Below are 17,877 nucleotides of genomic sequence, written 5' to 3'. Positions count from 1 at the left end.
AGGTCTTAAAGTAAATCTTTGTTGGAGCAGGGATTGAACCTGGGTGTTTCAACTTCTATGCTAGTGCCCTAATCACTGGCCATCCTTCCCCTCTGTGTTAAATAATAGTAGAATATAATTTCAAATGTGTTTAAGGGTCACAAGGAGCATTTACCAAAACAGTAATAAACTTGGATACATGAACATATAGTGATATAATTCTGTGGTATAATGTTGTAAATGTTTGATTAAATTGTATCGTTTTGGATTGTACTGTTGTATCTGTTTTGTTTAGTTTCATTTTGAGTCTCTATCATGTGAACTAACATCATCCTTTGTTACCTCATTAATTTGTTACAGTATCATATTGATGTTAGAAAAATAGCATTAACTTCAGTGGCCACACTTTGCAAGGTTATATAATATGTTCTATTGATTTGAGACTCTTTTCTAGCGCCATCGTAACACTTAAAATTGATCTGAAAATTAAAGATCAACATAAAATACGAACTCTAACAGGAGCAATTTAATCTTTTTCTCTAAGTAGATATATGTACTTTGTAAAAGTTGGCTAGGGTAAGTTCCAATAGTTTGACGTGTTTTTATTTTATACTATTTATTTATTTATTAAAAGTCACTTTTGGGGGTCCAGATTTGATAAATATACCTTCCCTTTAAGAATTTTCTGCAAATTGAAACATCAAGCCAAATTCTGATCCCAATTACTTCTGGGGTTACATGTAAAGTATATATGAATGTTCAGACTTCTAAGTTTACTTATGCTCTGAGTTCCCATCTCCTCAGATTGGATCTTGTGATATATTTGAGACACCAAGAGTGAAATATGTATTTGGACAAGCATTCAAAGAAGAAAGGAGAGTTCTTCAAGAGGTGTTGTCCATATATGTGATTCCATGGTGCATCCTCTTTCCTATTTTCTCCAGAATCCTATAACTTTGGGATTCTGCAGTTGAGAAGGATCTGAGTGGTGGTTGTGCAGTCCCAACAAACACTGCTGGCCAAAAGATTATGATCTTGAGCATATGAGGTGTATGTGCCCCAAGAATGGAATATCTATCCATCCACCCACCCACCCGCATCTTGAAGAACTCCATTTAAAGTAGGTAATAGCCATTTCGAAAGGCATTTGTCATATTTTCTAACTCCTCTTCTTTATGAGAGGATGCTCGTTCTTACAGGAATGTATCTCTGCATTTCTTTCCCTATTGCATATCAGAGGATAAGGAGTAGATGGCTCTATAAGATGCTTCCTCTCCAAAGACCCAAAAGGGAGCTCCAAATAAAATGAGGCTTGGTCTACACTAAACCCCCAAATCGAACTAAGGTACGCAACTTCAGCTACGTGAATAACGTAGCTGAAGTTCGAAGTACCTTAGTTCGAACTTACCTCGGTCCACACGCAGCAGGCAGGCTCCCCTGTCGACTCCGCGGTACTCCTCTCGTCTAGTTGGAGTACCGCAGTCGACGGCGAGCACTTCCGGGTTCGACTTATCGCGTCCAGACAAGACGCGATAAGTCGAACCCAGAACTTCGATTGCCAGCCGCCGAATTAGCGGCTGGGTGTAGACATACCCTGAGAAACCTCTGTGTAAAAGGCAAAAGAAAAGAAAAACAGCCAAAAAGGGCTAAAAGAAAAGGAGGAGGAAGGAGGAAAAAAAACAGATTCTCATTTTCTTTGAGCTTCTGTTCCCAAAGAATGGGGGCCCTGGACTTTGGAATTTTTTAACCCTGACCTGGAGAAGTTGGAGAGGTTTTTTTCCCTTGAGATGTGTCTTGAAATTTTAGGGAGAGGTATGTTGTATTTACTATCAAGATCCAGCCAGAGAGTGAAAGAGCAAATCAAATGGAAGTGTAGGGAATCTCCCTTTCAAAACCAAAACAACCATTCCTCTACATTTTTACTTCACATGAGTCTTAATAGAAAACTAAGAAACTCCTATTGAGGAGGGGCTCATTTGGCAGCCCTGAATTCTCAGAGTGCTACAATTCAGAGATTCTCTCTTCTTAGGTTGATGCAATAGTGGTATCCTGGCAAAGGGCATGCGATTCCTGTCGAGGAGGATTTCTTCCCAAAATACTGTACAGACAGAAAGATTGGGGACTCCATCACCAAGGACTTTAAAGCTTCTCTGTCTTCCCTGAGAGCCTCACTGACAACCTTAGTGTCCTAAACCACAATGTCCACAACCACAAGGACCTAAAAAGTACATTCCTCAGAAATATAAAGGTGTTAATTTATTAATCAGCTGTAGGTTTTAAATTTGCCTGTACATCAAAACAGGTCTGCAGAGTATATTCCTGCAAAATAGGGCTTAGAACAATGGATAGAGTTTAAAGCAAATTAGCCAGTTCTTATTCTCTAGCAGGCAGTTATTAGTCATTGGTGACGTTTTAGTCACTTTCAAAGGGTGAAAATTAGATTTAACACAAATGGCAGTTATATATTAAAATCCTTTATATTTTTTATTACAAGGGTAAACCATTTGGGCACAGATATACAAATAAGGCTTCAGCTGCAAAGTTTCTGCATCTTAATTCTACAAAACATATCTAGCTAATGGGAAAATTTCTATAATGTACAGATGCATTATTTAATGTCTGTAATTTCAGTTTAATTTTTTGAATTAAAAACAAGATGTCTGGTAATATTTCATTTCTAAAGAGAAGAATGTGGGAAAACAAATCCACATGAGAATGTATCAAGTCCATTAAAGGTGAACTGAAAGTCTTTTAAGCTGCCAAAGACCTGTAGGAGACGCACAAAACCTTCAGCATTGCTTGATTACCTTGCTAGGACCCAAAACAGAACAGAGAGACCTATTTCCTGTCGTGCCTTATGTATGGGTGATGGCATCAACTTCTTAATTTTCTAACTGCAGTGTGACAGTCTAGTTATGTTTTATCATTTGATTGTGTACCTAGTGGTGTCGGTGCTATACCACAAAGTATTGAAGCAAGTAAAGCAGGGGCGAATTGTAGACTAAGACTTGATTAGACAAATATTTTTGATAATTTAAGTAAATTGATTGGCAATTAACCTGAGTTTACTGACATAATTGTAAATGCTAAGATGCACACTCCATAGCCATTTGTTCCAGGGAGAGAGACACTGTCTAGACATGTTTGAAGGAGGTATGAAACAGCGATGCCAAGGAGAAATAAAGAATTAAAAAACTGCACACCACTACATTTCTGATTCATGCTGTAATATTAGTTATATATTGTTTGTTTGGTTAATACATTTTTCCTAACTTCTTATTTTCTGTCTGTATCTACAAAGCTATAAAGATTGAACCTAAGCTATGTTTATTCATGTATATGGTAATGCAAATAGTTTCAAGAAATTAACTACTCTTTAAAAATTCTGATTGCTGGAGTAATTATATGTTTGTTTTAATAGTCTAAACCTCCCCCAACATGGATAACATTCTGACATTTTACATATTTTTACAGTGGTGGAGGAAGGACTGTGGGAGAATGGGCTTTCCTATGAGTGTAGGACATTGCTCTTCAAAGCAATCCACAACCTGCTGGAAAGGTAAGCGAAACTCTTTTCCGTTCAAGTGTTTCATTCAGCTACATAAAGCAACACTAAGGATGTTAAGGAACCATTTAGAAAAATCCTTATCCTATAACATCTCTTTTGAGAACTGAGCTGAGCACTAGGGAACTGTGCATGGGCAAGCATCCTCAGTTTCGGGCTAAGAATGTCAGTGGATCCACTCTCTGACCACTATTTCAGTCTTTGCTATTTGATCCTACTGCCTGTGCAACTTTGAAAGGGGAGAAAGGTGGGACTAGCTGGTGGAATCACTTGTCCTGTCCCCTACTCTTCCTTAAAGAGAGACCATGTGTGGAACAGAGAACCCCAGTGAACTTGCGTTTTTAAATCTGCCCTCTTCACAGTGGAACCAGGCCAGTTCTGATGCATCTGGGAACTTCCACACCTGTGGGGGGCAGGATTTGCCTAATACCTGTAGAAACCTGGGACATCTAAATCTTTCAGCATTAAGAAAGCAAGAACTAAGGGTATGGCTACAATACTAGCGCTATAGTGGCATAGGTGCAATATTGCAGTGTAGACGTTGGCACAGTGATGGAAGGGGTGTTCCTGATGCTGCAATAAATCTGCTCCACCCAAGACACAATATCTAGGTCTTCCGTTGGCCTAGTGATGTCTATCCTGGAGCTTACGTTGGCTTAACTGCGTGTCTCAGGAGTGTGAATTTTTCACAGTCCTGACTGATGAGCTAGGTTGAGCTAAGTTCTAGGTGTAAATCAGGCCTAAGTATTCGTATGCTATATTGTATTTCTGTCAAAATCCAGCTCTTTAAATTTGACCCAGTACATTTCACAGCAGATAAGCCACATCAAAACACAACAAAACAATTTAGCTGTAGAGAGAAAGGATGGGTGAGGTAATAACTTTTATTTGACCAACTTCTGTTGGTGAGGGAGATGAGCTTTCGAGCTTACACAGAGCTCTTCTTCAGCTTTAGCTGTACAAACGTGATATATCAGAGAGTTATGTGCAGAGTGTGTGTAACATTTGTGTTGGTATTTTGAGTTATTTTTACTTTTGGTTTTCTTTTATGTGCTTTAAAATGAATCAGGAAGATCTTTAAGGGTCTGAAAAATTCCAGATCTGGTCGTCTTGTGGTATTTTAGTTCCTAGATAATGGAAGTATCAAGAGATGATCTGATACTACCTTACTTTGGCCCCATAAATGGACCCCCAAGGCATTAAAAGACATGTAAAAAAAACCTCATGAATCCAAACAGTAAAGTACTTGACTTTATTCAAGTTTATCCTCACATCACTTTCAGCTTTATTTCGGTTTCACAGGAACCTCCTTATACAGCTGTAATATATGTAAAAGCAGCCATGCTTGGGGTAGGGCAGCGGGGGAGGAGAGGAATCAGTTTGTGCCAGCAGCAGCAATACAAATGTGGTCCATTGTTGTAGCTAGCAATATTTAGAAGTGCAAACAAGCACTTTGTCTTTGCTTTTCTTGCCCATCTCATTGCTGCTGCTTTCATTTCTCTAGAGAACTCTGCCCTTGTAAAAGCTGCAGTTGAATATAACTATAGTTGTATCTGTTTTTCTACTTCTTTTCTTTCTGGAGAGAAAATCTGTGTGGAGGCACAACAATATAGACACAATCTTCCCTTGATTTGTGGACTGGCATACAAACTACTGGATTTCCATGGTCCTCCGTTAAATTGAAAGGACTGATTTCATTACTTGTGATATAATAATACATTTTGTCATTTAAAACAATAATTGTTTGTGTTATTTGTTTACTTCGTAAGATGTACTTTTCTTCTTTTTTTTTTACTTCTCTATACCTGTACAATGAAAATAGACTAGTTAGTTTCATTTCTATTTCTAACCAGTTTCTAGTCAATTTCTCATGCTCTTGCCCAGCATTGCTGTATTTGAATTGTTAACACTGCAGGAGAATATGTATTTACTTTTTTTTTTAAACTTCTTTCTATTGGAATTAAAAGGGGAAATCTCTCCCACCCTTCTTTTTAATATAAAACCTAAATTTTGGCCAGTGTGACCTGGCGTCCCTTTAAAACTGCCTGCGGCTACTTATTTCTCTAAAAATGCCTGTGTTAGAGCTCGGTCCTGCAAATATTTATGCATTTGCTTAACTTCATGTGGAAGAAAAGTTTAGTCTGTGTGTAAGTGTTTGCAGGATTAGGGCCTAAACAGTTGTTGCCTATGTAATGCTAGTGATTTGATTCTGTAAAAAGCCACTAAAATAAAGCTCTACTGCTTGGGTACACTTAGGGCTGGATTACACTAGAAAGTTAGGTTGACCTAGCTAGAGCCCTAGTGTAGACAGTGCTATGTCAACAGACAAATTCTTGGAGGGTGTAATGTCTACACTACAGCGGCGCAGCTGCAGCATTTCTAGGTGAGACATACCGTTCAGATTAGTATCTGAGATTAGGGTGATCAGATGTCCTGATTTTATAGGCACAGTCCCAATTTTTTGGGTATTTTCTTATATAGGCTCCTATTACCCCCCCACCCCCGTCCCCATTTTTCACATTTGTTGTCTGGTCACCCTATCTGAGGCTTTCCCATAAATTAGGTCCTGTGTTACAGAGACGTGATAGCAGTCCCAAAATTAAAGTTGTGCTGTCAATTTGAAAAAGAAAACATATGTTTGCCTGATTTTTTTTTTTTTTTTTTTTAATCTGTCATTGCAAGTAATACCTAGGATTACTATAGCTGAAATTTTTTTTGGAGGAAATCTAATCAACTTGAAAAACTGAGTTATGGGGTTTTAAATATTGTATTGACTTCTCCATCTGCCATTTTTTGTTGCTTTACAACTACAGGTTCCTATTTTTAAAAGATTTTTTTTTTCTGTTCTATGTTATCGTGTGAAGGATCCTTGAAAAGAACAGAGGAAACTTACTATGCAAGAAAAACAGAAATGGAGTATACTTTGCACATTTTACAGAAATTTGTATAAGCATATTTGGGGCTCAGGGAGGAGGAGAGATTTTTTTTCCCCAGTCTCATTCAATTACACCAATTTTAGGTGTTACTTGTAACATTTATTGGTTAAATATTTTCAGATGGAATGCCAACTCTCATGAATTGATCACAGGAGTCGCGATTTCTAAGTAAAGTTAGGCCTCATTCATGATTATGCCATCGAATTCTCAAATGTAGGATTATTTTTTTCAGCCCTGGCACAAATATGTTTCTAGCCCATCCTAAACAAGGGAATGTGGTTTCTCCACCAGGCAGTTGATTCCAAAGTACTTTGAAAGATAATGAGAATTCACTTACGTATCAGATAAACAAAGCTAACAGGTTGGGGAAAGAGACAGCATGGTTACCCCCCAATAGGGCAGAGAAACTTCATCTGAGATACAAAAAAGGGGAGGGCCAACTCTCAAATAAGCAATTGAAGCAACTTGGGGGGGAAATCCTGTAGTTTGAGAGTTCTAAAAGTGAGGCTTAATTTTTATTTACAAATCCTGTCAGCCATCCCTGGTGTGGCCCGGGTACCAGGTAGGACTGGATTTCCAATTAGGCACAGTAGGCACATGCCTAGGGGCGCCAATGTTCTAGTGGCTCCTTACCTCTCTAATACTGTGTGCAACATGAAAGTCAGCTGTAGGTGAAAATGCTGTGCGTAGGAGCATGTAAGGTGTAAATCCGGGCCTGGTTCCAGCTGTCAGCCCTTGACGATTGCTCACCTGCCAGCCTGGGAAGTAGGAGAGGGAACCCCACTGCAGCCCCTGCCCCCAAGCCTGGAGAGGGTGAAGAACCCCTAAGCAGAGGTGAGGCTGGGGACTACAGGCTGAAGTGAGGAGGGTGAGGGCTGATGGATGGGGGGGGGGAGAGGGATGGGACTGTATTGATGGTGAATTCTGAACAGATGGGGTAAGTGCTGGGAGGGTGAACTGAGGGCAGTGGTGGTTGATGGGATGCGGAGTTGAATTGATGGGGCTGAACTGAGTGGGGGCAGAATTGAGGAAGGTTGGACGGGGTCAGAACTGATGGGGGACTGGAGAACCGGATTAATTGCTGGGCAGGAGCTGGGCAGATGTGGGGGTGAGAGCTCCTGCAGCAGGGGCCAAAAATCACCTTATCAGGAATGTGGGAGATTGGGCAACACTAATAGTCACATGCACACACCCTGGGGATGGGCTGTTCATAAATCAAGAGACTGACCTGAAAAACACAATATAATCTTTTTTTAGAATGTCATGATTTTGGGGCCAATCTCATGGGGGGTCCGACTCACGATTTTTGATCTTTTGAAGTTGGCAATACTGGAAGCTTAACTTTTAATTTGACAAGTTTCAGAGTAACAGTCGTGTTAGTCTGTATCCGCAAAAAGAAGAACAGGAGTACTTGTGGCACCTTAGAGACTAACAAATTTATTAGAGCATAAGCTTTCGTGGACTATAGCCCACTTCTTCGGATGCATATAGAATGGAACATATAATGAGGAGATATATATACACACATACAGAGAGCATAAACAGGTGGGAGTTGTCTTACCAACTCTGAGAGGCCAATTAATTAAGAGAAAAAAAAAAAGTACTCTGCTAGCTTGATTATCACTTCAAAAGTTTTATGCCTTATTATATGTTCCATTCTATGTGCATCCGAAGAAGTGAGCTATAGTCAACGAAAGCTTATGATCTAATAAATTTGTTAGTCTCTAAGGTGCCACAAGTACTCCTGTTCTTCTTTTTAATTTGACAGTGTCCCTTTAATAAGTTACATGATAGTGTTATAACTACCACCTTAAGTCTTGTCTATACTAGAGAACTTTGACAAAAATGTCTACATCAGTTCAGTTGCACAGCTGTTGGCAATGTGGAATCCTAGTGCAGGCAGTTCTCCTGCACTCTCAGCTGTTTTCAGCAGTATGTTAATTAGACTTGCTCTGAGCAAGTTTAATTGAAATACTGCTGAAAATAGTTGCCAGAGCAAGAGAGCTGTCCACACTTGGGCTCCTAATGGTACTAACACGGGTGTGGCTGAACTATTATTAGCAACAGCAGGAACTATTTGTAAAAATTCCCTAGTGTAGGGAAGGCTTTACTTTCTGCATTTCCCTCTTATCCCAATCTTACCAAAAAGTCTCTTGTATACATGCCAGGCTAGGTGGTTAATTTGTTTTGTTCCCTTTATTAAAATTCATACATTAAAAATCTTAGCAGCTGTTCACTGATGCACCTCTGTGGATCTTTAACAGCTTGTTGGGGACAGATTTAATTTCTCTCTGCCTTTTAAAAAAAAATTGAACCTTTTGCTCTCTCTTTTTAATTGATCTTCTTGGACCTTAGAATCTCTGGACTTCCTCTTGTACTTTGTCTCTTCCTTTTTCACTTGCTGTTCCTCTTTAATTTGGGTCTCCTAGTTGAGATGCAGCATTGCAGTCGATTTTGCGGGCACTATAAAAATGAGAAGATTTTTTTTTCCTTCTGGTAAAAAAATATTAAATTACCGATAATTTACTCAAAGTTCACTTATGCCAGTTCCACCAAGCACATTGGTGGTATATATAAGCATACTTGCGAAGGCAATGGATAAAATACCCAATAATAGTAATCATGTTTGAGTACCTGAGAAAGTTACATGTCTGAAGGAAGACTAGATTGCACAAAGAAACTTGCTTTATTTGTTGTTTATGTACAAATCTTTATACAAGAGAGATGCCTTCAGGTAATACATGATGGCAGAGCTATTGTGATTCTAGAGCTAAGGTTGTGTTCTGTTTTGAAATTCAGCCTCTTTATTTTATATTAAAAACACAGTGTATCTGTCTTAATTTTTCAGCATATAATCTCTGAGTAAAGATTGAATTGTATGAGAAGTTTTTTTTTTTTTAAAAAAGAGTTAATTCGTTTCCAGGTTCTAATCAATTAAAAATTGTCTCCCAATAAGATGCACATTCTGAGTTTCATAAATTTTCATGACAATTTAGGTTAAAAAACTATAAACAATAGAAAATAAAAATTGTACATATAATAAGAATTTGGGCTGCCTGGCATTATGTAATTATTTTGTTAAATAAAAAATATTTTGTGTTCTTAGTCATAAATTAATCCTTATACGCTATGGTTAGCTACTGGAGAGTTAAATTCATGATGACCGAGTCCTCTATGATGTACCAGTTCTTGGTTCATTGAAGACCAGAAGTTCTGTGAAACTCTTCAAAGTAACAGCTACTATGCCGGGATCCTATTCTTTGTGAGCCATTCAGCTTAGGTGTACCTAGTCTTCATTGAAGCAATGACCACCAGTGTAGAAGATCCAGGTGTTTGTCAAACTGTTCAGCTTGTTCTGGAGTGGAGCTCTTGAGCCAGCTGAATAGTTTCACAAAGAAGAGGAGGTGTAACGAAGTGCATCAGCTTTAACAAATATCGAAGTCTTCATAAAAATGCTCAACTGATTCAGAAGTAGATACTTTTCTTTGTGATAGGAGCCATTGTGTCAGAGATTCTTGCTTAATTTAGTAACTTCATGCATCATAATTGAATACATATGCACAGTGATTAGCTCATCCTCTTGTGTGTCCAGCCCAGCCAGGACTAGCAGCTGATGCCAGCTCAGGGTAGGAGCCACTGGCTGGGGTGTCCCTAGTCCTGTGGTGATTTCCTCTATCTGGCTGCTCCGGGTTCCTGAAACAATGTATCTGCGCAGCTAGAGAGTGGTGTGTGACTGCTCTTGTAGCTTCCCTTTGCTTTCCTGTCAGAAAATCATTTTTCTGCAGGGAAGCAAAAAAATCTGCGGGGGACATGAATTCTGTGCACGCACAGTGGTGCAGTATTTCCCCAGGAGTAATGTTATATATACAACCTTAACTCACATACAGTATAGACTTTTTTTGTATTAGTGTTATTTGTATTAGTATTGTTCCCAACAACTTTCTATCATGCTATTATTTTTCTGTGCATGTTAGTCATATTTGATTTTACTAATTCAGAAATTTTAATTGTGTTTTGGCATAACATCCAGAATAGTCTCACAAGGATGGTTTTAATGAACTATACTTCTTGAATGGTATTTTACTTTGTGGAGCCTTTTCTTAGTCTTTGTCAACAAACTTGGAAAAAAAAGAATTATTATTTGTACTTCTGTTTTAAAAATTCACAAAGATCTGTTTAATTAAAAGGGAACCTCATTTACCACCTTGAGGTGTTTCTCTGTGTAACTAAAGCATGGGAGACGTATCAATCTATCTTATTTCCAATGGGCTGCATTTGCTGGTGCATGCAGAATAAGTCACTGCAGTGATTTATCAAAAATAATTTTACTGCAGACACTTCAGAATTTTCAACACAAAAAGTTAATTTAATACAGAATAAAATCATTCCATTTTGTTTCCCTTATTAATTGGTGTTATAGTAATTTTGCAGCATGTGGTTGTGCAGAACATTTTAATTTCTTCCAGAGAATGTCTTGCGACAAAATGTTTTTATCCTCTGTCATTTAGTTATTTTTTTCTTCGGGTATAGTAGACCTAATACTAATTTCATTTTCCTAATGCTCTTGAGGTAGTGTTTGTATGCATGCATTCAGCCCTTCAGTTACTATACAACTACTAGTGTTAGTTAGCCAGTTCAAAGTCAGCTGATTGACAAGATATATAAATAGAACTGAACTAAGAATTTATTTAATTGCAATTTTGTATTCCATCATTCTGCTTATAATAATTTTAAACATAGAACTGGATTCCGTTCAGACAAGAGCTAGAAATTCAAATGTAAAACTTTTCATTGCACCTCCCACTAGTTCTGTTTTGTCTGTAGATAACAGCAAATATGATAATGTGTAGGATCCCGCACTCTTTTAAGGCAACTTGCAATATCTAGCACAACTTCATTAGTTAACTACGAAGCTAAATTGGATTCTCTAGGTTTTAAATCTGACTCCTACTGATATTTTTACATGGTCTGTAACTTTTTGGAATAAGTTAAGGTATGAGAAATTGATTTAAAAAGTGTAACTTCTTTTGAATTAATTGACAGAACCAGTGAAATCATTTTGTTCAACTGAGACTGTAATGACTCCTCTTGGGACTTCTTTTCCCCCCTCAGAGGTCCTTAAAATACAGTTTATTGATTGTGACAGACCCAGACCAGTGGGGTACAGGAGTCTGGTAGAGGGCAAATATACTGGTCACTGGATAAGTAGTTTTCTGTTCCCTGAGTGACCAGAGCAGGGGCTGCACTAGAGTACTCAGGAACCTGCTAGAACCAGTTAAGGCAGGCAGGCTAATTAGGACACCTGGAGCCAATTAAGAAAAAGCTGCTAGAATCAATTAAGGTAGGCTAATCAGGGCACCTGGGTTTTAAAAAGGAGCTCACTTCAGTTTGTGGGGCGAGTGTGAGGAGCTGGGAGCAAGAGGCGCAAGGAGCTGAGAGGGAGAGGGTGAGGGTGTGCTGCTGGAGGACTGAGGAGCACAAGCGTTATCAGACACTAGGAGGAAGGTCCTGTGGTGAGAATAAGGAAGGTGTTTGGAGGAGGCCATGGGGAAGTAGCCCAGGGAGTTGTAGCTGTCATGCAGCTGTTACAGGAGGCACTATAGACAGCTGCAGTCCACAGGGCCCTGGGCTGGAACCCGGAGTAGAGGGCGGGCCCAGGTTCCCCCCAAACCTCCCAATTGACCTGGACTGTGGGTTCTTCCAGAGGGGAAGGTCTCTGGGCTGTTCCCCAACCCACACGGTGAATCTCTGAGGCAAGAAAATCCACCAATAAGCGCAGGACCCACCAAGATAGAGGAGGAACTTTGTCACATGATACATTATAACTGCTCTTTTAAGGCCAGCATGATCTATTGTCAGTTTTTACTCGGGGAGTCTTTAATTTATGGGTCTTTCACGTGGTAGGATGTAAGGCAGGGGTGAGCAAACTACGGCCAATGGGAGCTTCGGGGAGGTACCCGCAGGTGAGGGCAGTGCGTGGAGCCCTCTGCCCTTCTCCCCCCCCAGGGGCTGCAGGGGCGTGGTGCCGGCCGTTTCTGGGAGTGGCATGGGGCCAGGGCAGGGAGCCTGCCTTAGCCCTGCTGAGCGCCACTGCCACCCTGGAGCTGCTCCGGGTAAGTGGCGCCGGGCCGGAGCCCACACCCTGAACCCCTCCTGCACCCCAACCCCCTGCCCTGAGCCCCCTCCCGCACTCCGCACCCCTCCCTGCACCCCAACTCCCTGCCCTGAGCCACATCTTGTACACCGCACACCCTCCTGCATCCCAACCCCTTGACCTGAGCACCTTCCTGCACACCGCACTCCCTTCCGCACCCCAACCTCCTGCCCCAGCCCTACATTCATGGCACTGCATGCAATTTCCCCACCCGGATGTGGCCCTCGGGCCAAAAAGTTTGCCCACCCCTGATGTAAGGGCTCCTCCTCAGAATGACTATCTAGGGCTGCTTTACTAAAGGACCATCAGACCAGACACTGTTTCTATAATTTTGTATTTCAACTCTTAAAAAATCTCTCTAGTCTGAATTTTGTTTGCAGTGTTATTGTAGTCATGTTGGTCCCAGCATATGAGAGAGACAAGGTCGGTAAGGTCATATCTTCTATTGGACCGCCGTCTACTGGTGGAAGGTACAAACTTTTGAGGTACAGAGAGCTCTTCTTCAGCTCTGTGTAGCTCAAAAGCTTTTACCTTCCACCAGTAGATGGTGGTCCAATAGAAGATATCACCTCATCTACCTTGTCTCTCTGTCTGAATTTTGGCATATGAAGTCTCGTTGCTTGGACCACAATTATTTTCTGGGGGGAAAATAACGGAAAAAACCCCCGCAAAAAACCAATGGAAATAAATCTGTAAATTTTCTGTTGGAAGAATGAAATAAATTTTTTTCTGATTCTATAAGAGAAAAACATCTAAAAAATTTGTAAAGGAATTATGGGGCTATTGCCCAAGTTTTGACCCCATATAGAATCCTTTGGATTCTAAGGATCAGATTTTCAGTCACCGTTAAATCCTCTTTGCATCTTGAAGCAGTATGAAGGGGAGCATAACATTTCCTTAATAGCGTAGCTAGGGATTCTCTTTGTGCAGAGGAATCCCTGGCTGGCATAGAGCTGCTATAGCCCCCTTGTGCTCCAGTGATCTCTGGCCACATGACCCAAGGGACAGGGCCAGCTCTAGCTTTTTTGCTGCCCCAAAAGCTGACTGACTGCTGGTCAGTAAGTAAGTAAGGCCAGTTCCACAGTAGAAACTTTTGCTGATATAGCAGTAGTGCTTGGTGTGTGTGTAATTTCTATACCAGTAAAAGCTCTACTGTAGACACAGTTATACTAGGCTAAGTGCTTTTGCCACGATAGCTTATTTTGGTCAGGGAACATCTGCAATGGCAAAAATACACTTTTGTCATTGTGCTGGGTTTGTTTGCCTGCATGCATAGCTATACCAGCAAAACTTGTCTAGTGTAAACCCTAGCTTAAGTGTACAGGTTTTTGCCATAAGCATGACAGAAGTACTTTGTGGTCTGTGCTTGTTTAGTTGCCAGGTTAAGTAGGGTTACCATTCGTCCGGATTCCCCCGGACATGTCCGGCTTTTTGAGCTAAAACTAGCGTCCGGGGGGAATTTGTAAATGTCCGGACTTCCCCTCCCCACCCATGCAGAGCGCGCGCGGCTAACAGGGCAGCCGGCCGGATGGTGCCACTTACATGGGGCTCCGACAGCCAGAGAGAGCCTCTCCTCCGCTTCCCCTGCAGCAGAGATCACTGCCTCCCTCCCTACATTCGCAGATCGCCTCCGGCAGTCTGGAGCTCCTCCCACGCTCCTCCTCCACTGCTGCCCAGCGTGCCGGGACGAACGGCTCAGGCCGTTCCTGAGCAAGTTCACAGAGACATTAGGCGAAGGCCAACAACAAGGGGGCCAGCGGGTCGGAGAAGGGACAGGGAGGTTTTGGATGGGCAGTCAAGAGACGGGGGGGGGGGGGGGGTCGGGAGTTCAGGGGGACTTTCTGGGGGGGGTGTGTGGATAAGGTTTTGGGCAGTCAGGGTACAGGTAGGGGGTAGGATCCTGGGGGGCAGTTGGGGGGGGTCTTAGGAGGGGACAGTTAGGGGACAAGGAACAGGGAGGCTTAGATGGGGGGTGGTCCTGGAGGGCAGTTAGGAGCAGGGGTCCCAGGAGGGGGCAGTCATGGGACAAGGAGCGGGGGGGGGGGTTGGGAGTTCTGGGGGCGGGGCTGTCAGGGGGCAGGAGTGGGGAGAGGGATCGGAGCAGTCGGGATAGGGATCAGAGGGGTTTAGATGGGTCGGGAGTTCTGGGGGGGGGCTGTCAGGGGGTGGAGAGTGGTTGGATGGGGGCGTGGGAGTCCCAGGGATCTGTCTGGGGGTGGGGGTGTGGATAAGGGTTGGAGCAGTCAGGGTACAGGTAGGGGGTAGGGTCCTAGGGGGCCAATTAGGATGGGGGGAGGGTCTCAAGAGGGGGCAAGCAGGGGACAAGGAGCGGGGGGAGGGTTGGGGGTTCTGGGGGGGGAGTGGGAGGGGCAGGGGCGGGGCTAGTGCAGGACGGGGGCGGGGCTCCTCCCCTCCTCTTTTTTGCTTGCTGAAATATGGTAATCCTAGGTTAAGTTTAAGGTGTTGATATATACCTATTACCTGCCTATTTGTGAAACAGACCGTCTCCCCATGTCACAGTTCTTGAGCTGCAGTCTCTTTAGTTTAAAAGAGAAGGAACTGTTGTCAGTATGTTCTCTAAGTAGAACCCTAAAGATACACTTTTGTCTTATGGATCATGCACCTATTCTAAATTAAGTGTCTGGGCTGTAGCTGCCTCCTTTTGCTTATGTATTGTGCTGCCTAGAGTCTCTAACTATTTGCTCAGCCACTTATTTTAGATTTTCTGCTATTCTCTGTTTGCCTTGGTTGTTCCTTTGTGCCATGGAGGCTGTGCAGAGTGTATTCTCATATGGCATAGAATCATAGAATATTAGGGTTGGAAGAGACCTCAGGAGGTCATCTAGTTCAACTACCTGCTCAAAGCAGGACCAACATCAACAGATGCACTGGAGGGACAGTATGTTACTCCTGGGGGAATTCTGTGCCAAAAATTGCAAAATTCTGTATATTTTATTTGTCAAAATAATGCAATATAATCATACCAATTTCATTTATTTTGGTAATTTTTCTAAACTACCTTACAGTTAAAAAAAAAATCAAATTAACTGTTCAGCATTTCCTAAATATGTGAAAGTTAAGTTACAAATACTTGGTAACCAATATCCTGCATTCCAGTTATAATCCTGGATTTTCATTAAAATTACATTACTTTTATTTTGGTGTTTGGTGTTCTGCAAAGTAGAATATTGCTTTAAGTTGCTCAGACTTTCACACATGAAAGTCGTACAGTTTTGCTAATCATCGTCCTGCATTTTTTTTAATGGATAAGTAAAATAGATCCCGAGCTGTAATCTAACCCCATTGTGCTTCTCTGGCACAGGAGAAAAAGCAAGAAAGCACATACACCTTCCTAACTGAGGATTCAGTTTCTGTCATTTACAAAAAGAACAGGAGTACTTGTGGCACCTTAGAGACTAACAAATGTATTTGAGCATAAGCTTTCGTGGGCTAATGCCCACTTCATCAGATGCATGCAGTGGAAAATACAGCTTTAGCCCACGAAAGCTTATGCTCAAATAAATGTGTTACAAGGACTCCTCGTTCTTTTTGCTGATACAGACTAACACGGCTGCTACTCTGAAACCTGTCATTTACAAGGCTCCTTTACACCACTCTGGCAAGGTAAAGGGGCCTTAATTGATTAAGAATGGGAACAATTAACAATGGGAACATGAACAGCCTGCTTGCTTAGGCCTGGTCTACACTGCCGCTTTACAGCACTGCAACTTTCTCACTCAGGGGGGTGAAAAAACACCCCCCCGAGCGCTGCAAGTTTCAGTGCTGTAATGTGGCAGTGTAGACAGCGCTGGTAACTATTCCTCTCGTGGAGGTGGGTTTTCTTTATAGTGTTGGGAGAGCGCTCTCCCAGCGCTGGTGCCGCGACTACACAGCCATGTTAAAGCACTGCCGCGGCAGCTCTTTAACATTGCTAGTAAAGACATACTCTTAGTTGTTACATTTCTGCTCTGCCTCAGGGATAGTAGAGCCTGCTTCATTCAGCCCTACACCTCTAAGCCCAGCATGCAGCAATAACAAGCGAGAGGTACAGAGTGTCTGTCTCTCTCTTTCTCTCATTCGCACAGAGGCATTGGCCCAGCCCCACACCTGTAACTGTCTTTCCAGGGAGGCAAGGAAGCACGCCCAGCCTCCCTCCCGGCGGTGATCTGTTCCCTGCTGCCCGCTGCTCCCAGCAGATGCTCCCGGCCTGCTGGGAAAGGGGCATGTGTGCCCCACAGATTTTTTGGCTCCCCCATTTTGCTGTGGAGGAGCCAAGAAATCTGCAGAAGATACTAATTCTATGCCCCCGCAGGGGCACAGAATTCCCCCAGGAGTAGTGTGTAGTTTGGGTACTCTTTGGCCACCGTTGTAGAAGAAAATTAGTGAAAAACTTAAAGTGAAGGAGAGTATAAGACCAGATCTTCCATCTAGCAAATAAAACCTGGGTTAGATATGGAGTGATTAGGGAAACCCATCTGCTTCTTGCTTGGAGGTTGGGTGGGTCATATTTGTTCTCACAACTTCTCTTGTCCTTCTCCATACTACAGTTTAAAGTCTGCTAGCAACAGATGTGTTTAGACAAATCTCTTCTGAAAAGGCATAACCATTTTTCAGATCTCACCTGGAAAGATATGTTTTCTTCCTTTAAAAATAAATATTGATAGCAGATTTCTATCACATTTCCTCTGGCCAATGTGTCCAGGGACTTTGTTTTATCAACCTGCAAACCATGTTTGAACAGCATAATAAAGCTGCATAGACTCCCAGCAGGGCCGGCTCCAGGCACCAGCGGAGGAAGCACGTGCATGGGGCGGCTCATGCTAAGGGGCGGCATTCCGTCCATTCTTAGGGCGGCACAATCCGGGCGGCTTTTTTTTTTTTTGCTTCGGCTTTTTTTTTTTTTTTTTTTGCTTGGGGCAGCAAAAATGGTAGAGCCGGCCCTGGCTCCCAGGGACATGGTGATAAATTAGCAGGGTTCTGAGGAGGAGGAAGAAAACATATACGTGCCGATTGGGAAAACTGTGCTAATAAGAAACAGTTGTTACTGGCATGGTTTCAGCTGTACTGTACATAGTCCCTTTGGGTACGTCTACACTGCAAAAAAACAACCAAACAAAACCTGAAGCAGCAACTCTGAGCCTGGATCAACAGACTCTCCTCCCAGACCCGCCCCCAACTGTGGCCCCAGCCTCGACCCCCTTATCCCTGTCCGCATCCCCCCATCCCGGAGCCACAGCCCTGCT

The 17,877-nt window shown here is 42.3% G+C and overlaps 1 protein-coding gene across 2 annotated transcripts in view; it reads left to right on the top strand.

The window, feature by feature from the left end:
- Window positions 1–17,877, top strand: part of MED13L (mediator complex subunit 13L) — a 396,063-nt gene that overhangs the window by 191,414 nt on the left and 186,772 nt on the right. For both annotated transcript variants that reach the window (XM_054006362.1, XM_054006361.1), the window contains exon 3: window positions 3,454–3,538. In XM_054006362.1, the coding sequence (XP_053862337.1) occupies window positions 3,454–3,538 (85 nt within the window). The remainder of the gene's footprint in view (window positions 1–3,453; window positions 3,539–17,877) is intronic.

This window comes from Malaclemys terrapin, chromosome 16, assembly GCF_027887155.1.
Source record: "Malaclemys terrapin pileata isolate rMalTer1 chromosome 16, rMalTer1.hap1, whole genome shotgun sequence".
In the NCBI taxonomy this organism is placed as follows: Eukaryota; Metazoa; Chordata; order Testudines; family Emydidae; genus Malaclemys; species Malaclemys terrapin.
Note: the sequence above shows the minus strand (reverse complement) of the source record. Positions and strands in the feature narration are given on the sequence as shown.